Below are 18,336 nucleotides of genomic sequence, written 5' to 3' on the forward strand. Positions count from 1 at the left end.
GTTTGCAGGTGGCTTATAAAACCAAATCTGGTTGGCAGCGACCTTTATTTTGAGTAGTGATAACATTTATTTTTCCAATGAATCAGAAGCACATTGAGTGCAGACTGTTTCTGTGGTTACTTTTCACATTCTGACATCCAGTTGAGTTTACAGAACTTATTGTTTCATTGATAAGGTAGGCATGCATAGATAAATCAGGGTCATATTCAGTTTTTCTCAGATGAAAAAAAAAAAACTTCTTATAAAATAATGCCAGTGCATGATTTGGTATGTGGTACTAAAGAAGCCTTTGATGGTCTGGTATGTGGGACATTTAAAAACCTGACTGTAGTACCTGACCATAGGCTAGGCTTCATTTCACACCCCAATAAAAAAGTTAAACAGACATGAATCCACGAGAACCTTCACAATTAAAACATTACAAAATATTATTGTGCACAAGTTTGTCATACCAGTTGACTACTGTATTTCTGATGCTAATGCTCAGGCAGCACTTGATCACATTAGCACTGAAACAAATATTTGAGGTGTCAGTCTTATAGTCTGCTGTCTCTGAGAGTTTAGTGGAGTTTGAACCAATTCCTGACAACAGTATAGAGGCATGACCAGTGCTGGTAATAAGCTAACCAACGAGAGCGTAGTCAGGGAGTAAATTTAGCCCCACATGTGTAGCAAAAACACTGTATTTTCAGTCACTGTAGTATACTGGCTATGTGAACTCTGGCTCCTCTGCGTCCTGTCTTCATCCTCTCCCTTTCACTGTTGACGTGGCGTCTCCACTGTACACCTTGTTGAGTGAAGCTGACCAGGAGCCAGTCGACTCTCTCTTCACATGTTGTCCCTCCCTGTTTGCTGGTTCGTCATGTCCTTATCACTCCTTCTCCTTAAAACTGAAGTCACAAACCAGAGAAAGGTGGTCAGACGGATAGCTAAAGGATGGAAGCCTGTTTGGTCCAATCTGTTCCTCAGTGGGCATGTCCAAAACTGCATCCACTCTCAGTGTGTCCAGACTGTACCAGATGTAGTCCAGAGTGGTACAGCATTCCCCTGTTGGTCGAATCTTCCACGTCGTGTACTCTGGTTCAGTCAAACCGTCCTGACTCAGTTTCTTGTAGGCCGAGTCCAAACGGAGAGGTGACGCCATGATACGTCTGTACACCTCCTCAGTGGGGACTGCGTTGAAATCACCACATATGAGCAGAGGGGTGTTAGGGGCATCGGTGGGGCCGGCGTGTTTCTGGATCAGACTCTGGAGATGTTGCAAGAGGTTGGAGCCTTGGGCGCTGCGGAGCCACTCCCAGCCAGAACGAGCCTTAAGGTGGGTCACGGCCACGCACACGCATCTCCCTGTGCTCCGGCAACGTAACATCGTCACCACAGAAACCTGCGGTAAAAAGAGCAGCATATTAGATGTACTCATGGGGAGGTTTATATGTTTCCATGTGTGGCTACAAACAGGTTCTACCAACCTGATTGGTTGGAATCCTCATGGCAGAGAGCCGTATGTTCACGCTATCCAGGAACTCGTATCGTGTCCGATCGAAGAACAGTGCACAGCCGTCAGGGCCGTTGTTGCCCTCCACATCCAGGCACGGCGACCAGGGTTTAGGGCAAAAGTTGCTGCTGTAACCCAGGCTTGCCAGAACTGGCTGAAAGGTATCATAGAAGTGGTCGACTTCCTGCAAACACAGGATATGAGGTCGGTAGGAGAGGATCTCTTCTAGGATGAGGTACTTCCTGCGGGACCAGCTGAGGGCCTCCGGGGGACACTGAACAAAACTGTCAAGTCCCTCACCCAGAGCTGAAGGACAGGAAAAAGAGGGAGAGTTAACCCAGACCAACTGAACATCACACCATAGCTTATGTTTCACATGTGTTCAATCAGGACATCTCTTTGGAAATGTTCATGTTTACAAAACAATTTTCTGTCCACGTGTAGTTTACATTTGTCATAATGTCACTACATTAGGTCTATGTTTGTTTAACAGTTTACTTCCTGTTGTTTTTGACCTTTCAGAATATATTTGTTGAAATTGTTTTTTAAAGTATTATTGAGGGCCACTTGAGGGCGTGATGCTTTATGGCCTTGTCTTGGGGCTAACACATAAGCCAACTGTTGCTTATTTACACATCCAGCAGTTACAGAGCAACATAAGCATTCATTTGAAGTGTTTTTTCTTGCAACTTGGCAAACAAAGTCCAGTATTCACTACATTTTAAGCTCTGTGTTGCACCTCATCAACTCCAGAGTTGAAATCCACTTATCGTAATATATCTCACTGCGATCGGACACATTCAAAATGAACCTTTTATAGAACCATTTTTGAAATGAAAATGTGCCATTAGACAAATTACAGTCCACAATCCAGTGCAGATGAGATATTGGACTGTTGTTTACCTTGGGCCAATATGTTCCACTGCATCACCCTCATGGAGCTGCTGGGGGCACTGTTTCCATCATTGAGGTAAGTGAACTTCCTGTGGAAGCGAGGTGGTCTGTCCCCGAGGGCCTCCTCACACTGTTGTAGCAGCTCCACTGGATCGGACCCCTTCTGCTCCTGCAAGACAGACATGACACTTAGCCTTTATTTCCCCTCAGCAGACAGATTACTGTACATGTCTCCTTTGTCCTACTGTCTGAAACCTGTGAACAGAAGAGAAGGACTCACCTGGCAGAAAGCTGGATCCAGGTTTGTGTCAACAGGTGGGTGGGGGTCCAGGTGGGACGGAGGGAGAGGGAGAGGAGAGCTGCTGCTGAGGGTCTGAGTCAGAGTGCTGTACAGCCTGGTGGCCCCCCCACCCATCGGATACACTGTTTAGAAGTAAAAGACAAAGATGGTGAGGGATGCGTGTGAGGATGAAGAAAAAAAATGAAACATCAAGTAATTGTTGAAATTCTAATGTCACATGTGCAGTGCAGCAACTGGAGTCAGGCCATTTTTTTTTGTTATTTCAGAAATGCATGTGTGAATCACTGGCAGGGGACACCCCCGACTAGCAGGTGGTGCTGTTTGACACATCACCAGGTCGTTTTCAGTTTCACTGAGCTTGTTGACCCTCAGCTCTGATTACGGCAAGAGGGAGTGGGTTCCTCTGTCTCTGCTGCAGAGTCCTCAGGATCAGCGTGTGACACATCCCTGCATTTCTATTTCACATGGTGACTAAAGTGTCCCTCCTTCATGGCTCAGCATGACTGCACGGGTGCAGCTTAGCTCGCCTTTTGTCCCCCTTCAACAACTGTCCACACACTGAATGACTTATTGCAGCCGAAAAATAACACTGACGCCTCTTCCTACTGCAGACTGACACCGAGTATTAACAATTTGGAGTGTAGTGTCAACATAATGCAGAATTCTCTGCGGGTTTGACCCCTTTCACGTGAAATCAAGTCATTAAATCAATTGTTATTGTGAAATTATTGATCATAGCTGCTTTAACCGGCATGAATAAAGTGTCACACTGTTGGATAACCATGCAGTCTTTTTTTCTGAGGGGAGGCAACTTTCAGTTATAAATTGTAGGTTTAAGGTTACAGAGGTCACATATCCTGTCGATAATAAGCACTGTCACGCACACGCGCGCGCGCACACACACACACAGGGTCCATCTGGTCCTCTAGTTTGTGTCTCCACAAGTATTCACCATGATGGCTATTTGTGAGAACTTTGAACCGCAGCAGGTCTAACCAAAGTGGATCAAACTAGTTTTGCCACGAGACATCGGGTCTGTTTAGATTCTCAGTCAGAGACATCGGGTTTGTTCAACTGCATATGTTGCATATGTAAACAATGATAAAATGCTTATTATTTGAATTAAATGCTGTAAACAGCATTAGGTCACAAATTGCTCTCATTTTCAGCAAGAATGTCCACAATTTGTCCAGATCTGTTTGTGAGTGGGCAATAACAGGACATCAGCTAGCGCTCCAGTCCACATGTCAAACAAAGCCCGGAGACCAACATAAACAGACATTTTTATTCTTTCAGATGTTCATGTTCAGAAGTATGTGAGTCCATGTTTGTCCATGTACATGCCAATTACCAGCCAGACTAAACACAGCGATTAAATCAACGCTCTGCTCCACAGCATCAAAATCAAACCTTCTTGCTCTGATCTTTGATATTGTACATTCAAAATTACACCTGTTAAGTATGTACACTGGACGCCCTACATCCAACCACGACCTCATTTGTAGCAAAATAAAGAAAAACTGCTTCTTACCCATAGTCTCCATCACTGTCCACAGCTATGTCCAATTTGCATGTCAGTAAATTGTCCTTAACACCTGCTTTTAATGCTGCTGTCACAGATAGTGTGTGGTACTGTCAGATGATTTAAGCTTCCTGGCTGTGCTGAACAATGGTTTTGTTCCGTGTGCGTTGAATGTGGAAATATGACTGCTCGCTGCTGCATTTAAAGCTAGAGACAGAGAGAGAGAGAGAGAGAGAGAGAGAGAGAGAGAGAGAGAGAGAGAGATTAGGAAGTATAGACGTCATCAGGCCATATGGAGTATTACAGGTCATGTGCTGGTGAGGGAGAGAGGGATACACTGCGCAATCCAAACCGCCACTCTCTCACTGTCACGCACACACAAGCTGGGTGTTTGGCTGATATATTACTGAAAGATACAGAGACTGTCACAGCCCCACCTGAACATTGAGCAAACGCATAAAAATAGAACAACGTGGAGTCACACCCTCACAAACACGCACACAAAGGTGTCAGGATTACAGTGGAAAATTATATCAGCTGGGGGTCAGGGCTCGGCATGCTGAGGAGGAATGAGGAAGGGGAACGCAAGCGAGAAACACCAGAGGGTCCATCAAGAGTCCAGACCATAATAATTTAAAATCTGAATTAAAAAACCTGGAAAAAAAACAAAAAAAACAAACTCATGTTTCTCTCATCAAGAGTTTTAGACATTTTCCTGCTCCAACACACCTCAAACGATTGTGTTGTTTACAGGCAGTGCTTCACGATGATCATTTGAACCAGGTAAGCTGAAAGAGGAGCCCCGTCTAAACCTACCTGAGGCAACCACCAGGCCTGCTTCTAACAGCAGATTTCAAACCAGTGTCAAAAATTCAGCTGTCAGGAAAAAAAAATCTGATAATTTGGTTGAAAAAAATGACGTGATGGACTTCATGATTTGAACATTTCTGCTCAACTGGGCCTACATTTGGGTGAAAGTTATTTTAGAAGTTTAGATCAGGTCTATTAACTCACAGTGCCAATTCAGGATCTTTGGCATGAGACTTTGTAAAAAGTTTGATCAATTTTCATGTATGGGAAGATAGATTTCATAATGTAAACAACAACAACAATATGACAATAAGAAGAATAATGATAATGACAACATTGGCAATTCTGAGACGGCCTGGCAGCAGAGCTTAATCAATGGCATCCAGTTTATTACCAATCTCTAATATCAATAACTGCTGTACAACAACAACTGCATGAGTGCACATATGCTGAGAGTGTGTGCATGTGTGCTTTTTTGCAATAATAACTTCCTCAGTCTGCATGTTGTAACAGTGCCCAGGTCACTTTGATCACAGTCAGTCACGTCAGTAATGTTACATCACTGCTCTGAGTTATTTTCCACGCGGTACACTATTCTTTTCCAAACTGAAATAAATTCACTAATGGGAGCTGGACTCACATTTATTCATGGACACATGAACATCCACAGTATAAAGCTGTTGGCTCAAGACCACACTAAAGGGTCATGGTACAAAACTTAAGAAACAACATTTCATAACTCCAGTGTTTTTATTTAATTTCCTAATCTTTTTTTGTGAAATATTGGATATTTTTACCTCTTGAGGTCGGCATAATTTATTTAAATGATACACTACAATTTAGTTGAACCACATATTGCCTGTACACATGCACACCGTGGAAAGGTGGCACAAGCAGATGCTCCTGTCCAAAAGCTTCCTGACTGGTAGGCCACTGTCAGTCAGTCAGTCAGTCAGTCAGTCCACCATTTTGATCCAGAATGAAACAGCTCAACAACTATTGGATGGACTGCAATGAAATCTGTCACTCACTGATGGTTCCCTTCAGGATGATTCTTACTGACTCTGGTGATCTGACCTTTCACCTTGCACCACAAGGAAGTTAAAGTGTGTATCCACTGAAATATTTCAATATCTGGATGAATTTACACCAATTTTCGTCCCGGCTTTTAGAGTTTCCAGATAATGGAATGGAATCCTACTAACTTCGATGATCCCCTGATGTTTTTTCTAACGCCATCACAAAGCTGACATTTGTGGTTCTGAGTGAAACGTCTCAACAACTATTTTTAAATAAATTTCTACGGGAATGAATTTTCCCCTAGGGATGAACTGTAATAAGAATGATGATCCCTTTACTTTTAATCTTGTGCCATCAGTCTTGAGTGCTTTATAGATCAAAGAAGGCTAATACAAACTTTTTTCTGTAACAAAAACAAGGAAGATATCAACAACTGACATCCATGTGGGAGTGTGTTGACTCAAAATGAAAATGGCTGCGGCCTTTGACTCTGCAGAGGTTTCTGTGAAACATCCATCAGTTCCTCTATGAATACAAAGGAGACAAAGTGGTGCACGAGATTCCCCTCTGTGATCAAAGTGCGTCTGATGTTATCTCAGCAGAGACAAGGACGTATCATTCCTCCCCATCTGGATCCTTTAATCCAACAGCATGGAGTCAAGTGTCAGTGTGTCAGCTCACAGGTGAGCACACAGAACTAAAAGCCGTGCTTATGACTCAAGTCTGTAGATGCAAGTCACAACACATTATTGCAGGTGCCAGCGTGATATTGAAATCCAAGATTTCTATAACACGGAAGTTGTTTTTAAATGGTAGGAGAACAAATCATCTTCCACAAGAGCATGCCACAAATATCCAAACTCAACGACTAAGCCTTCAGTCATAATGCATATGTATATGTGTGTGTGTGTGTGTGTGTGTGTGTGTGTGTGTGTGAGTGACTCCGAGAGAGAACGAGAGAGAGAGTCACTGTATCCTTTCGTGGCATATTGACATTTCCACAGTGAAGGGCAGCTGCCTCATTACATTACAACATGTGAGCTGGATTGAGTGTGTGTGCATGTGTGTGTCTGTGCTGTCACTGTAGCTGAAGCAATAACACTGGTTGTTCCATTTGTGATCTTAAAGCACCACTATTGTATATAAAAAAACAAAACTTGTTGTATTGTAAACTATGCAGCTAAATGGGGTTATAAATATATTCACATTCTCAGATGTACAGTTATGCTAGCAGCTACTCTGGTCCTCCGAGCTAAATGCTAAAGCCGTAATGCTAATATACTCGGAATGACAAAGCTACCATGTTAATGGTTAGCTGGTATGATGTTTATATGTTCAGCAATACATAATACTATAGATCAAAAAAAACTTCATTCATCACAAACTTGGCTGCACATAAACAATATAAATTAGTCAAACCACCTTTATCACCTTTAACATTGTATGCACACAACAATGTTTAAATAATTTTTAATCCAATGATATAATATACATTGTGCCATTCTGCACAGTGAATACTTTTATTATTTTAAGTATATTTTGATGCTAGTAGATTTGTACTGTTACTCAAATAAAATATAGATGCAGGACTTTACTTGTAATAGAACATCTCTATACTGCTGTATTGCTACTTTTATTAAAATAAGTATGACGAAATATGAGTACTTCTTTCCTCTTAGTATGTTTGTATGGTAGAATTTGTTAATTAGTACTGACCACATCAGCTGAGGCTGCTCAGTGAAAAGTATTGGGCAAAGTAAAAATTTTACCAAATGAAAAGTCAGAGGATCAGCAGTTCATTTTGAGGAGATATCTATACCAAATTTGATGACAATTCATTCGATAGTTCTTGTTAAAGACATGTCACTAAAAACCACAAACCTCGACCTTATAGTGGCAACTGATCATTAATGAGTCTATAAGTCTATTCGTCATTTGGGCACCATGTCTGTACCAGACTTCATAGATTCAAATGGTGATTCATCCATCAAATAGCTGTTAACATATTTTAGTCATGACATGGCTAGTGAAAAAAACAAATATAATGTTTTGTCAAGCAATTCTTAACCCGAGTCACATAATCACTGTGAAGAAATCTATTAAAGAATGTTTTTAACTGCAAAGAACCACAGTTCTCCCAAAAGTATGCTTTCTCATGTCTGTGTGTAGCAGAAGTGTGTGTGATATCCTGCATCATGTATCTTATCTAGTCGGTCCTACTGAATTGCGACTTTAATCTCTGACCTTTAGACAGGCAAAGCTGAGCGAACACAAACTACATCATAAAGCAGCCACTCGATCCACACAGAGTAAAGATAGTGGCGGCTTGTTTTGGTTGGGAACAAACAGGAACATGAAGTCCTTGTGCCCCCTCCCATAGTACAGTATGAGGCAACAGATCTATTTGACAGTGAAATAATCACATCAGTGCACATGTCAAGGTCATTCTTACATCTGGGAGACTTGATATCTTTTATTAGAGCTGCTGACTTCAGATCTGACCTAAATAAAAAGTAAACAAAAGCACCTCCCCACAACCAAAAGCCAAAACACAAGATGAAAACCTGAGCAATCGGCTTTTAAAGGGACAGTTCACCCACGAGCAAAGTGCCATCTAGTTACATTATTTTAGAGAGAAGGAATGCTATTTTGTTCCTAGCAGATTACACAGAGTCACAGCACAGTAGGAAACCTACAGCTAGAATTCTCCACTGTAAACTTTAATGGCGCCCTTGGCTGTGCTTCAACATTAAGTAGTTCAGTTTCATTAACAAGCTTCTCATCCACAAGTAGATGCACACTTCCTTCTGTGGGATGATACAGAAAAAAAAAGTACCTCCATGAAACTGCTCACATCAAGGTCTGTGCATTATCTCGAGTAACCAGGTCACAACTTCTGCAAAGAAACTGCTGATGCATTTTCAAATGTATTTTTTGGCGCTTTGAGCACCACAACTGAAGAATCATCTAGTTCCATTGCAGTAGAGAGAAAACAGACAGCTCTACAGTCGATATATCCAAGACTCTGCAACTCACAGCAAAACAATCTAGTAGAAAAAATAGGCTGACAGGTAAGAAGAAAAATATGTATTTTGGATTTTGTGGTAAATCTATATAACATCTGCCGAGTGCCATTTTTACAGTCACCAAGAACATCAGTGACGTAGATTATGATTATTATTATTATTATTATGAAAATTATTTTGCAGTTGCTTTACGAGGAAAGAATAAACCATCTTTAATAACTCTGACTTTGCTGACTCGTGATCACGTTTAAGTACTGCAAGCCACACTCCTGTCTGGCCTGGAAATATCGGCACCATCAGTACCGTCTGTTCCAAACCATTTTCAGAGCCTGTTAGCCTTCCCTGTAAGATGAGAGGCAGCAGTTAGTACTCCACTCAACTCAAAGTTTTAAGGTTGGGTATAAAGAGGCACAAGGAAGTTGAGAAAGGTTCAGCTTTGTGTAAATATTCTCAAACATCTGAAACACTTGTTTAGTTCTTTTGTACTCTATTTGGATACAACATTAACAAGATACTGGCACTTGAAGAAAAAAACACATAACTCTGGACAGGAACTACTTCATTGTGCAGCAGTATATTTTGACAGGGGGAGATAAATAAACAAGAGGGGAGTATGTAAATTACACGCTCAGCTCAAAAATGCTCCCAAGTATTGTTTACTAGACCCTTCCTGACCTGTAAAACCCCAATGTGGAATGCAGGCTTCCCTTCATAAATGTTTGAACCTCAGCTGAGAGTGCAAAATATAAAACATTCCAAGAGTTTTTTCAACTTTCCGGCAGCGTGTGTCCTTCAACTTAAGATAAAGAGTCCCCATCAACAACACAATGTACTGATGAACATCTGCGTGTGGTACAAATAAAGCTGGCTTATGACATCTATCACACACATGCAATACTGATATATTGGAGCAGTCACAGACACATGCAGCCTGTCAGAAGATAATCCAAGTCACTATAGCCTAATCATACCACAGAGCTACAGATTCTGCAGCAGTCCAAACACACGGCACAAAGGCAATCAGAGTATGATTTACTTCATTTTTAGCTAAAGACTCACCTTATTTACTGGAATAAACTGCTGGTTTCCCTTCAGCTCCACTTTCTGTGCCTCTGCGTGGTCCTAATATTGCGCACCTCCGAAAGAGGGAATGTACTCTCTGTGCATGTGTCTGCCTGCTTTTGTTCAGAGCGAAGTGGGTGGGTGCTTGACCCTTGAGCTGCAGGGCAAGGTCACAACGGAGAGACGACCGGTCCCTTCTGCCATCTGCTGGTAGGAGCCGCACCGGGAACACACATCAAACTTCAAACACTGAGTCTGAAAAGAGAGAAATGTTGATGGTGGTCATTATTCCCTGGGTTCAATTATATTTACACACTGAAAAATGGCTGCTGCTAGGGATAAAAAGCCAACAGGTATTTCCCATTTTGAATTTTATTAATTTCTTTACTTCAAGCTTTCCAATTAATCATCCACTTTCCACTTCTCCTTTTGCCATCTTATTTTGTCATGATTCATTATGGTTCATGGGTTGCTGTGCTAAAAATTACAGCATTTAATTATAAACAAACATATTTCAAAGTGGAAAAGGTGAGTAGATGTCAAGCTGGTTTATATAGATATTGGAAATTTGCGGTCTGTGCATTCTCCAGTACAAAGTCTACAAGGGGAAAACAATTTAGTAGTTTAGTGGTTACAGGACTTTTAAACAAGTAATACAGATGTTTTACGGGCTTAGAAAGTGAACATTAAACTTAGTTAGCAACACTTTCAGGTGAGCACGCTGTTGGCAAGACACAGCGAAATAAGATGCTTTATTATTGTCAGAGCTGACATACTTCAAATTATTTAATCAGGAGAAAGAGGGTTCCAGGTTTGAATCCCGGTCTGGGCCCTTCTGTGTGGAGTTTGCATGTTCTCCCCGTGCCTGCGTGGGTTTTCTCCGGGTAATCCGGTTTCCTTCCACAATACCAAAAATTATAGTGGGTTAATTGGCTACTCTAAATTGCCCCTAGGTTTTTAGTGTGTGTGTGTGGTCATCTGTCTTTGTGTGTTGGCCCTGCGATTGGCTGGCGACCAGTCCAGGGTGTACCCCGCTTCTCGCCCGTAGTCAGCTGGGATAGGCTCCAGCGCCCCCCCACCCCCACGAAACTGACGGATAAGTGGCATAGAAAATGAATGAATGAATAATTAGTGCATTAATAATTAGGATGTACTTGAAATGTTAAGGAGCTTAATAAAATTCAGCCACTTTAGTCAGACATGTTAAAACACAGTTTATACACTTGTGCTTGGCAGGCGTAAATGAACATGTCCCAGTATGGATGTTTATTACTGAGCTCTGCTGAAGATTTAAATTTTATGTATACAAACCTGCGTTACAAACAAACTCAATAATCATGACTTGATTCATCACCTTGATTCTGTGAGCTTTATTTAAAGTTTTTATTACAACTTAATACCAGCTTTAGGTTTATGTGAATTCTGCAGTGAATTAGTCCCCTACAAGTCAGCAGGCACACTGTGCTGTGCAGCTGTTTTATCTCCCAGCCGTCTGCTGAAGTCTAACATTTGTCGATGCAGGAGTGTGCTGACATTCCCTAAATGCTGTCTTCTGGTCCTCAGGCGGTTTAGTGTGGCACTCATTGACAATAACAGGACACCATCGTTGCTCTGACAGTCCCGAGTCACCATGATATCCTCTCTCCATGCTTCCTGTAAACTCTTAAACAAGGCCTGTGTGTCCTGCCTGAACCGCTGAATCTCCTGCCAGTATCTGTCTTTGTCCTCCCTGGCTCTGCTAACACCCTCTGTCATCTGTTGGATACAGAGATGCAGCCTGCTGTTCTCCATGCTGACCTGCTCCAGTTTCACCCTGCTGTCATAGATGCTCATCTCTGCAGCTCTCAGCTCTGAGGCCTGTTTGCTGAGCATGTCCATGTGACCATCTCGCATCTCAGCCAGCTCAGCCTTCATCACGTCTTTGGGCTGAAGCAATAAGCTGGTTTTCTCTATCAGCCCATGAATTGACATCTTCAGATCATTCTCCTTCCTCCACAGCTCAGACATCACTGATTTCAGCCTCTCGTGCCTGACTTGCTCTTCGCTCCATGTTGCCTCCACCTCCCTGAGCCTCTCCTCCTTCTCCTCCACCTCCCTCTGCTTCTCATCGTTGCTCCTCATGATGCTCTCGGTCTCTGCAATGCACTGCTCTATTTCCTGATGGTGTTTGGTCTCCTTCTGTCTGTACTCCATCTCGCACTGGGTCACGTGGCTTATCAGCAAGTCAGCATCTATGCTTGTGGGGTGCTGCTGTTGGAGCGCTGCCTCCTCCTGTTGAAGCTCCTGGTACCTCCTCCTGGTGCTGCTGATATCGGAGGTCATTTTCGCCACATGCTGCTTCTGCTTCCTCTTTGCCTCTTCCAATAACACTGTTAGGCGCCTCTTCTCTTCCTCAAAACGGTGAATGTTGCTCTTCTCTGCATTAACATTACTGCACATCTCTTCCTGATTCTTCTCAAATATGCGTTTGTTGATTGTGTTGGCTTCCAGGAGCTCCGTCATCTGCCTGTTCATCTCTTTGATCTCCTTGCTGTGTTTGACTATGGAGGTGATGCGCTCCTCCAGCTTCAGCCTGGATCGTTCAAGCTGCTGTGAGACTGTGAAATTCTCTGCCCTCACTTCATTCTCTTCATCATTCTGGCGGTTGAATATCTCATGGTTTTGAGCCAGGGTGTCTTGACAAAGCAATCTTGTTGCTCGACCTTCCTCTATTTTATCTTCCACCGTGGCAATTTCCTCTTTAAGACGCTGGACGGAAACACTAAAGGCTTCTCCTAATTCACACAGCTCTTTGTTCAGTGTTTCTCTCTGTTGCCTTAACCCTTGATGCTTTTGGGTTTCCCCCTCCAGCTTTTGCTCACACTGGCACCGAGATGCTGCCAGTCTTTGTAAATTGTTCTGCAGCTTGGCCATGGGAATCGTGAGCTTGCCCAGATGGTCATGTGCTTCTTTTTTTTTGTTGTTAACTCTGTCCAACTCTCTCCTGCTCCTCTTGATCACTTGCTTCTGTTGCTTAACTTTCCCCTCAACCTGGTCCACTTCTCTGTGCAGACTCTCTTGTTTTACAGCGAAAGCCTCTCTCTCCAATACTATGTCATGCTGCAGTGTTATTTTGTCCTGTTCAGCGGTGGCAATGCTGGACTTCAGCTTCTCAGTCTGCTCCTGTGTCTGATCCATATGCATCTGCAAGCCATACTTCAAGGTGATCTGATCATTCAGAGCAGCAACGACCTCTTTATGTTCAGCCATCACCTGCTCTCGCTCTCGGTACAGCTCTTCGTTTTGTCCCAAGAGGACTTCCTGCCTCGTCACAGTTGCTTCTCGAAGCTGAGAAACTATGATAAAGTCTTGTTGCAGCTGCTCCATCTCCTCAGCGTTGGATGTCCGGGCTGCTGCTACGTCAGCCATGATTTCCTGGCTCATTCGTTCTCTAATATTGTTAATTTGATGTCTTAGCTTGCTATTTTCTATGGTTTCCACTTCTAAATGTTCATGAGCAGCACGCCGGTAAGGCTCCAGTTCAGTGATAGCAGCAGTTATCTCTGTCTGATGGAGGCTAGCTTCAAGAGAGAATGTTATTCCGTCCTCTTTCAGCTGTTTGTCCAGTTCCTTTAAATGCTCGAGAGCAACCAGGACAGCAGGGAGGTCGGGGACGAGGCAAGAAGTCATTTTTTTTAATCCCGGTGTGTTTTAGGTTTTTTGTTTATTGCACTCGAAGGTGTGTCTGCAGTGCGGTTTTTAAGTTCAATTAGTTTCTACCACCGATAACTTGTGAGTGGGGTTGCCATAGCAATAACTGCCGCATCACGCAGAAGACAGTACGTTACGGCAAGTCATCGAGTCCAAAAGGTTGTTAGCAGTGTTAGCAGAAGCTAATCGCCACAACGTGAAACTGGTTACTGTGCTAAGCTATGCTTATATGAACAGACAAGTCGAGTTCGCACATGAAGCACGAGAGAACGTGTGTTTCCCGGAGACAGCCTGTCGCGACTCCGGTCCTGAAAAATAAAAATTAGCTACAGAAATGTGGAAGCTCGTCAACAGCGGGTTTAGTGCTTACCTGGAAAATACACGGGCACAGGCATTTATGAACAACCTCGGCTTTCCAAGAAGTGTTTATGAGCTGCACACACCAGTCAGGTTCACCTTGCACGCCGGCTAACACCAAGCTGTGGGTGGAACGCGAGCCCCCTGTTGCCAGGTTTGAATATTTCACGTAAATCAGTGATAAATGGCCGTTCAAATGTCTACTTTCACAGTCGGCTTTTGTAATGTGTGGTTTCTTTTTTATTTATTGTGGCAATTCTAACATCTCTTCAAAAAAAGATGTATGTAAAATGTCCTTTTATTTATAACTCCCTCGGAATCAATAAAGTATCTATCTATCTAATTCAATTTTGTATTGATTTGTGGTAATTTGATTAAACATATTTTTATTTTGCATTTATGCACGAATAGAGATATTAAAAATTGACTTTAACACAGGCCTCTGTGTGCAAACAGCGCCTCAAAACTAGGTAAAAAAAATCATCATCTTGAGGTCCTTATCGTTGCAGTTCATATGTAGTGGCACTGGTCCATAGCCTTACACAAGCGTGCAGTAATTTAAATGTCAAATCAAATCAAAAACTAATTGCCATAGTGACTGGAACTTCAGCCGGACGTACATTTATTTGAAGCAGATTAAAAGTTCACTCTTTTGGGGGTTTTTTGACCAACAGAATGATCTGACTCAAAGCCAATTTATCTAACTGTCATTTATTAGCTTAATTTCCTCCACATGACAGTACGGGCAGATGGATAATGAATAATTAGAAGAGCCGAATGTTGATTAAACTGAGGTTACTGGCAGGGATCTTTAAAAATGTTAAATACTCTTGATTAACTAAATTGTTGTTCTCTAGCAATGTAGATCGGATTGGTTTTGGGAGTTTGCACAGTTATTTTAACAACAGACCTGGCAACCCTGACTCGTCGCAGTGTGTTGTCGTTGGTCCAACTATAACTCCATAGACAGCATAGAAACAGAGAAACTAATTCTTAATCCACAATGTTGCAGTAGTGCTGGTATAATGGAAGGAATCACTGGGATAACTATGACATTGCAATAGAATTTGTAGAATCTGAGGATAAGTCTTTCAGAAGCTTAGTTTATCCCGCCTAATAACTACACAAATAAACAACTCTGTTGAATGAATAGCAAAAACAATGAATTCAGATTTTAAAAAAAATCCGGGGGGTGAATGAGCCAGCAAAGAGGCCTTGAAATCAAATATCAATATAATGCATAATTGGATTAGTAAACCAGAAATTAATTAAATTAACCTTTCATTCAGAAAGGTTGGATAGAGAGGGGGAAATGAGACATCTATATCAAATACAAAAAACTATCAAAATTAATCAGTTGTGGAAGGAGAAGAATATGTTAAATTGGGGAACAGAAAAAATGTGAAAATGGCAGACAGGCTTGTGTGAGGGATGTCAGGAGGAGACAGGAGATATGGGAGACAGAGAGGGGATGAGGAATTATCTGAGTCGATTCTGGATGCAGGAATTCACCTTTATTTGTGTGTGCGTTAAGTTTGTTCTGTTTTGTTTTGCAGAAGGTGGCAGTACTGCACCAATAAACTGGATGCCATCCGCCGTAAAAGAAGAAAAAGAAGCAGAAGAAGAAGAAGAAGAAAGAAGAGGGGGAGGAGGAAGAAGAAGAGGAGTTGTAATTTTCCCCGTGTAATTTTCTGCGGGGTAGCCTTTCTGAACACTTTTGCAGCAGTGCAGCATCCTGCGGACCACCTGCAGAAAAGAACCTCGGAGTCATGGATCTTATCAGTAAACCAAGAAGCAAGTCAATCGTGTGGTTGTATTTCGGCTTGAAAGCAGATGAAAAGGGACAACCTTTGAACTCTGGCGAGGCCATTTGTCGTTTATGCAGAAAAATAGTACTTGCAAAAGGTGGAAATACCACGAATTTAAGAAGTCACTTGAGACGTCGACATCGTGCAGATTTTTTTGAGACCCCCTCCTCCACGTCCTCTGGAGCTATATTTGAGACTCAAGGTGATTTACCACCAAATTTAGCGCTTTGGCTGCAAGAATTGTAAATCTAAAGCGTACATCAAATTTGAGTGCTATCGCACTACTGCATTCCCTTAATGCTGACAAAATTGAACCCACATTGTTGTGGGTCTTCTGAACTTGCAATGCCGTGTTTGCAGTGCAGTTAAGGATAAAAAATAGTCCCCGACCCCGATGGTGCTTTTGCATGCACACTTTATTTATAACTTATTATAGACCACAGATTACTTGCTATACCGTATTTTACGTTGCAGAATATTCATTGTTGCAACATAGACTGATAGGAGTGTATTTGGTGTGTTACATATCGAGCATACCGACCATACCTTGGTACTGTACCAGACTCAAAAAGCACCAAAATAATTCACTACCCTCAAGAGTGTTGTAAACAACATCGGTCAACAAATTTCAAATGTAAACATTGTTTCTTCAAACTGTTATTTACTGTAAAGGTCTTTCATACATGATGTCATTTACATTTTACAGTTAATGAGAAAACTGTACACTGTGCAATATAGGGTGTTCCTGTATGCCATGTACATTTTATTACAGTCAACTTTGAAGATGCTGGTACGCATGCGCAGAAAAGACCCTAGGTCTAGAGTTTTGTTTTACGGCAGCCACATACCCTTGTTGTTGCCATGGTATCACCGTAACAGTAATTTATACAGTCTATTGTAAAGGAGCTGATGGAAGCATCGAGAGATACTTTAATATTTGAAATAGCATTTGTTATGAGATGTGTTGTTTTTTCCTGCTGGTATGATATGCCGTAAACAATCACAGTTAAGCGGTTGGTGCAATGACTGACCACTTAGAGCCGCCATCTTTAGCGTTTTAAAATCTCTTTCCTAAATCGATTGACCACGTCTCCTCAGTACAAGCTGATAGTGACTGTGGTATAACCGCCGTATTGCACTATAACCAGACTACTTGAGCGGTATCACTCCGCTTTGTTTACATGGCCTAATCCTGCTAACACCGGTACTCGCCTCATTTTACATTTATTGCAAAGCACAGCTGATGGAGCTAACAGCTAACATAATGAATGCACACCTGAGAGATTCTCGTGAAAGTCTGGATTTGTTTAAACCTAATGTGAAAGCTAAAGAGGAGATCATCCTGAAAGAAGAGGATGAGTCACACGAAGAGGAAGAGTGTGAGGTGAATGTAACTGACGTTTCTAGACATGCAATGGTGTCAGACTTGGAACTAGATGAACTTGAGGACAGCAGGAATGAAGTAAGTAAGGTTACAAAGAAGCAGACAACATGGGCTGTGAATTGCTTCATTGGCTGGTTGGAGTCCCAGGGGCTCCACATGGACCTGACTACAGCGGAAAAGACTGAGCTGAATCAGCTGCTGAGGCACTTCTATGGATCAGTACGAAACAGCAAAGGAGAGCTCTATGGGATTGCTAGTTACATTGCACTGAGGGCTGGACTTAACCGTTACTTCAAAGAGCCTCCTGTCAGCCGCCCTGTGTGTTTAATGAGGGATCCTGAGTTCACCTCAGCCAACAAGGTATTCTTGGGAGTACTCAAAAAAATAAGGAAGTCCGGTCGAGACATAACATCACACCATCAGGCACTGACTCCTGATGATATCCGCATCCTCAGACAGTCACGTGTGATGGACACCTGCACTCCAAGGGGACTTCTGAACAAAGTCTGGTTTGATATACAAGTACATTTCGGTCGTAGAGGAAAGCAGGCTAACAGGAATCTAAAGCCAGATTCATTTGTAATCAGAGAAAATGAGATGGGGCTGAGATATTGCACTTTATCCTTTGGTGATGAGGTAAAAGTTCATAACGAGAAAGATCGATGCTCAATGTTTGAGAAGCCAGGCAGTGAACTCTGTCCCATTACTTCTCTTCTGAAGTACCTCAGCAAGCTTCCATCCAACGCAACTGCTCTTTATTTACAGCCAAAGAAAGAACTAATAGATGAAATGTGGTACAGCCATGTACCCCTTGGAGTCAATTATCTGGGCTCAATGCTGGCTCGCATGTGTAAAGAAGCCCGCACATCAGTCATCTATACCAACCACTGCATCAGAAGTACACCCTTTCACCAACTGTGTGACACAGGACTCGACGGAAGAGAGATTAGCGTCAGTGTTCGCAGGT

The 18,336-nt window shown here is 42.3% G+C and overlaps 3 protein-coding genes across 10 annotated transcripts in view; 1 reads left to right on the plus strand and 2 right to left on the minus strand.

Annotated features, from left to right (window-relative positions):
- Nucleotides 1-26: 26 nt before the first annotated feature.
- LOC124066713 (nocturnin-like) lies at nucleotides 27-14,350 on the minus strand. 2 transcript variants are annotated; one of them, XM_046403399.1, is made up of 7 exons: nucleotides 14,191-14,350; nucleotides 10,128-10,385; nucleotides 4,222-4,419; nucleotides 2,670-2,812; nucleotides 2,399-2,558; nucleotides 1,470-1,801; nucleotides 27-1,384 (listed from the first exon to the last, which is right to left on the minus strand). In XM_046403399.1, the coding sequence occupies exons 3-7, from the start codon at nucleotides 4,232-4,234 to the stop codon at nucleotides 872-874; spliced, it is 1,161 nt and encodes a 386-aa protein (XP_046259355.1). In that variant the 5' UTR covers nucleotides 4,235-4,419; nucleotides 10,128-10,385; nucleotides 14,191-14,350; the 3' UTR covers nucleotides 27-871. The 2 variants fall into 2 exon arrangements, with proteins under 2 accessions (XP_046259355.1, XP_046259365.1); XM_046403409.1 differs by lacking the exon at nucleotides 4,222-4,419.
- Nucleotides 11,473-13,930, minus strand: ccdc175 (coiled-coil domain containing 175). Its single transcript, XM_046403321.1, has one exon. It carries the CDS (start codon nucleotides 13,797-13,799, stop codon nucleotides 11,571-11,573), a length of 2,229 nt encoding a protein of 742 aa, XP_046259277.1. The 5' UTR covers nucleotides 13,800-13,930; the 3' UTR covers nucleotides 11,473-11,570.
- Nucleotides 14,177-18,336, plus strand: part of LOC124066656 — a 12,854-nt gene continuing 8,694 nt past the window's right edge. For 2 of the 7 annotated variants that reach the window (XR_006844637.1, XM_046403257.1), the window contains exon 1: nucleotides 16,045-18,334. Coding sequence is in view for 4 of the 7 variants with exons in the window: in XM_046403257.1 (XP_046259213.1) it covers nucleotides 17,229-18,334 (1,106 nt within the window). In the remaining 3 variants the exon portion in view is untranslated. Of the gene's footprint in view, nucleotides 14,332-15,733; nucleotides 18,335-18,336 lie in introns of those variants that run through there. The other 5 variants (XM_046403289.1, XM_046403270.1, XM_046403279.1 and 2 more) reach the window with 5 other exon arrangements.

Source organism: Scatophagus argus, chromosome 2 (genome assembly GCF_020382885.2).
Source record: "Scatophagus argus isolate fScaArg1 chromosome 2, fScaArg1.pri, whole genome shotgun sequence".
NCBI lineage: Eukaryota > Metazoa > Chordata > Actinopteri > Scatophagidae > Scatophagus > Scatophagus argus.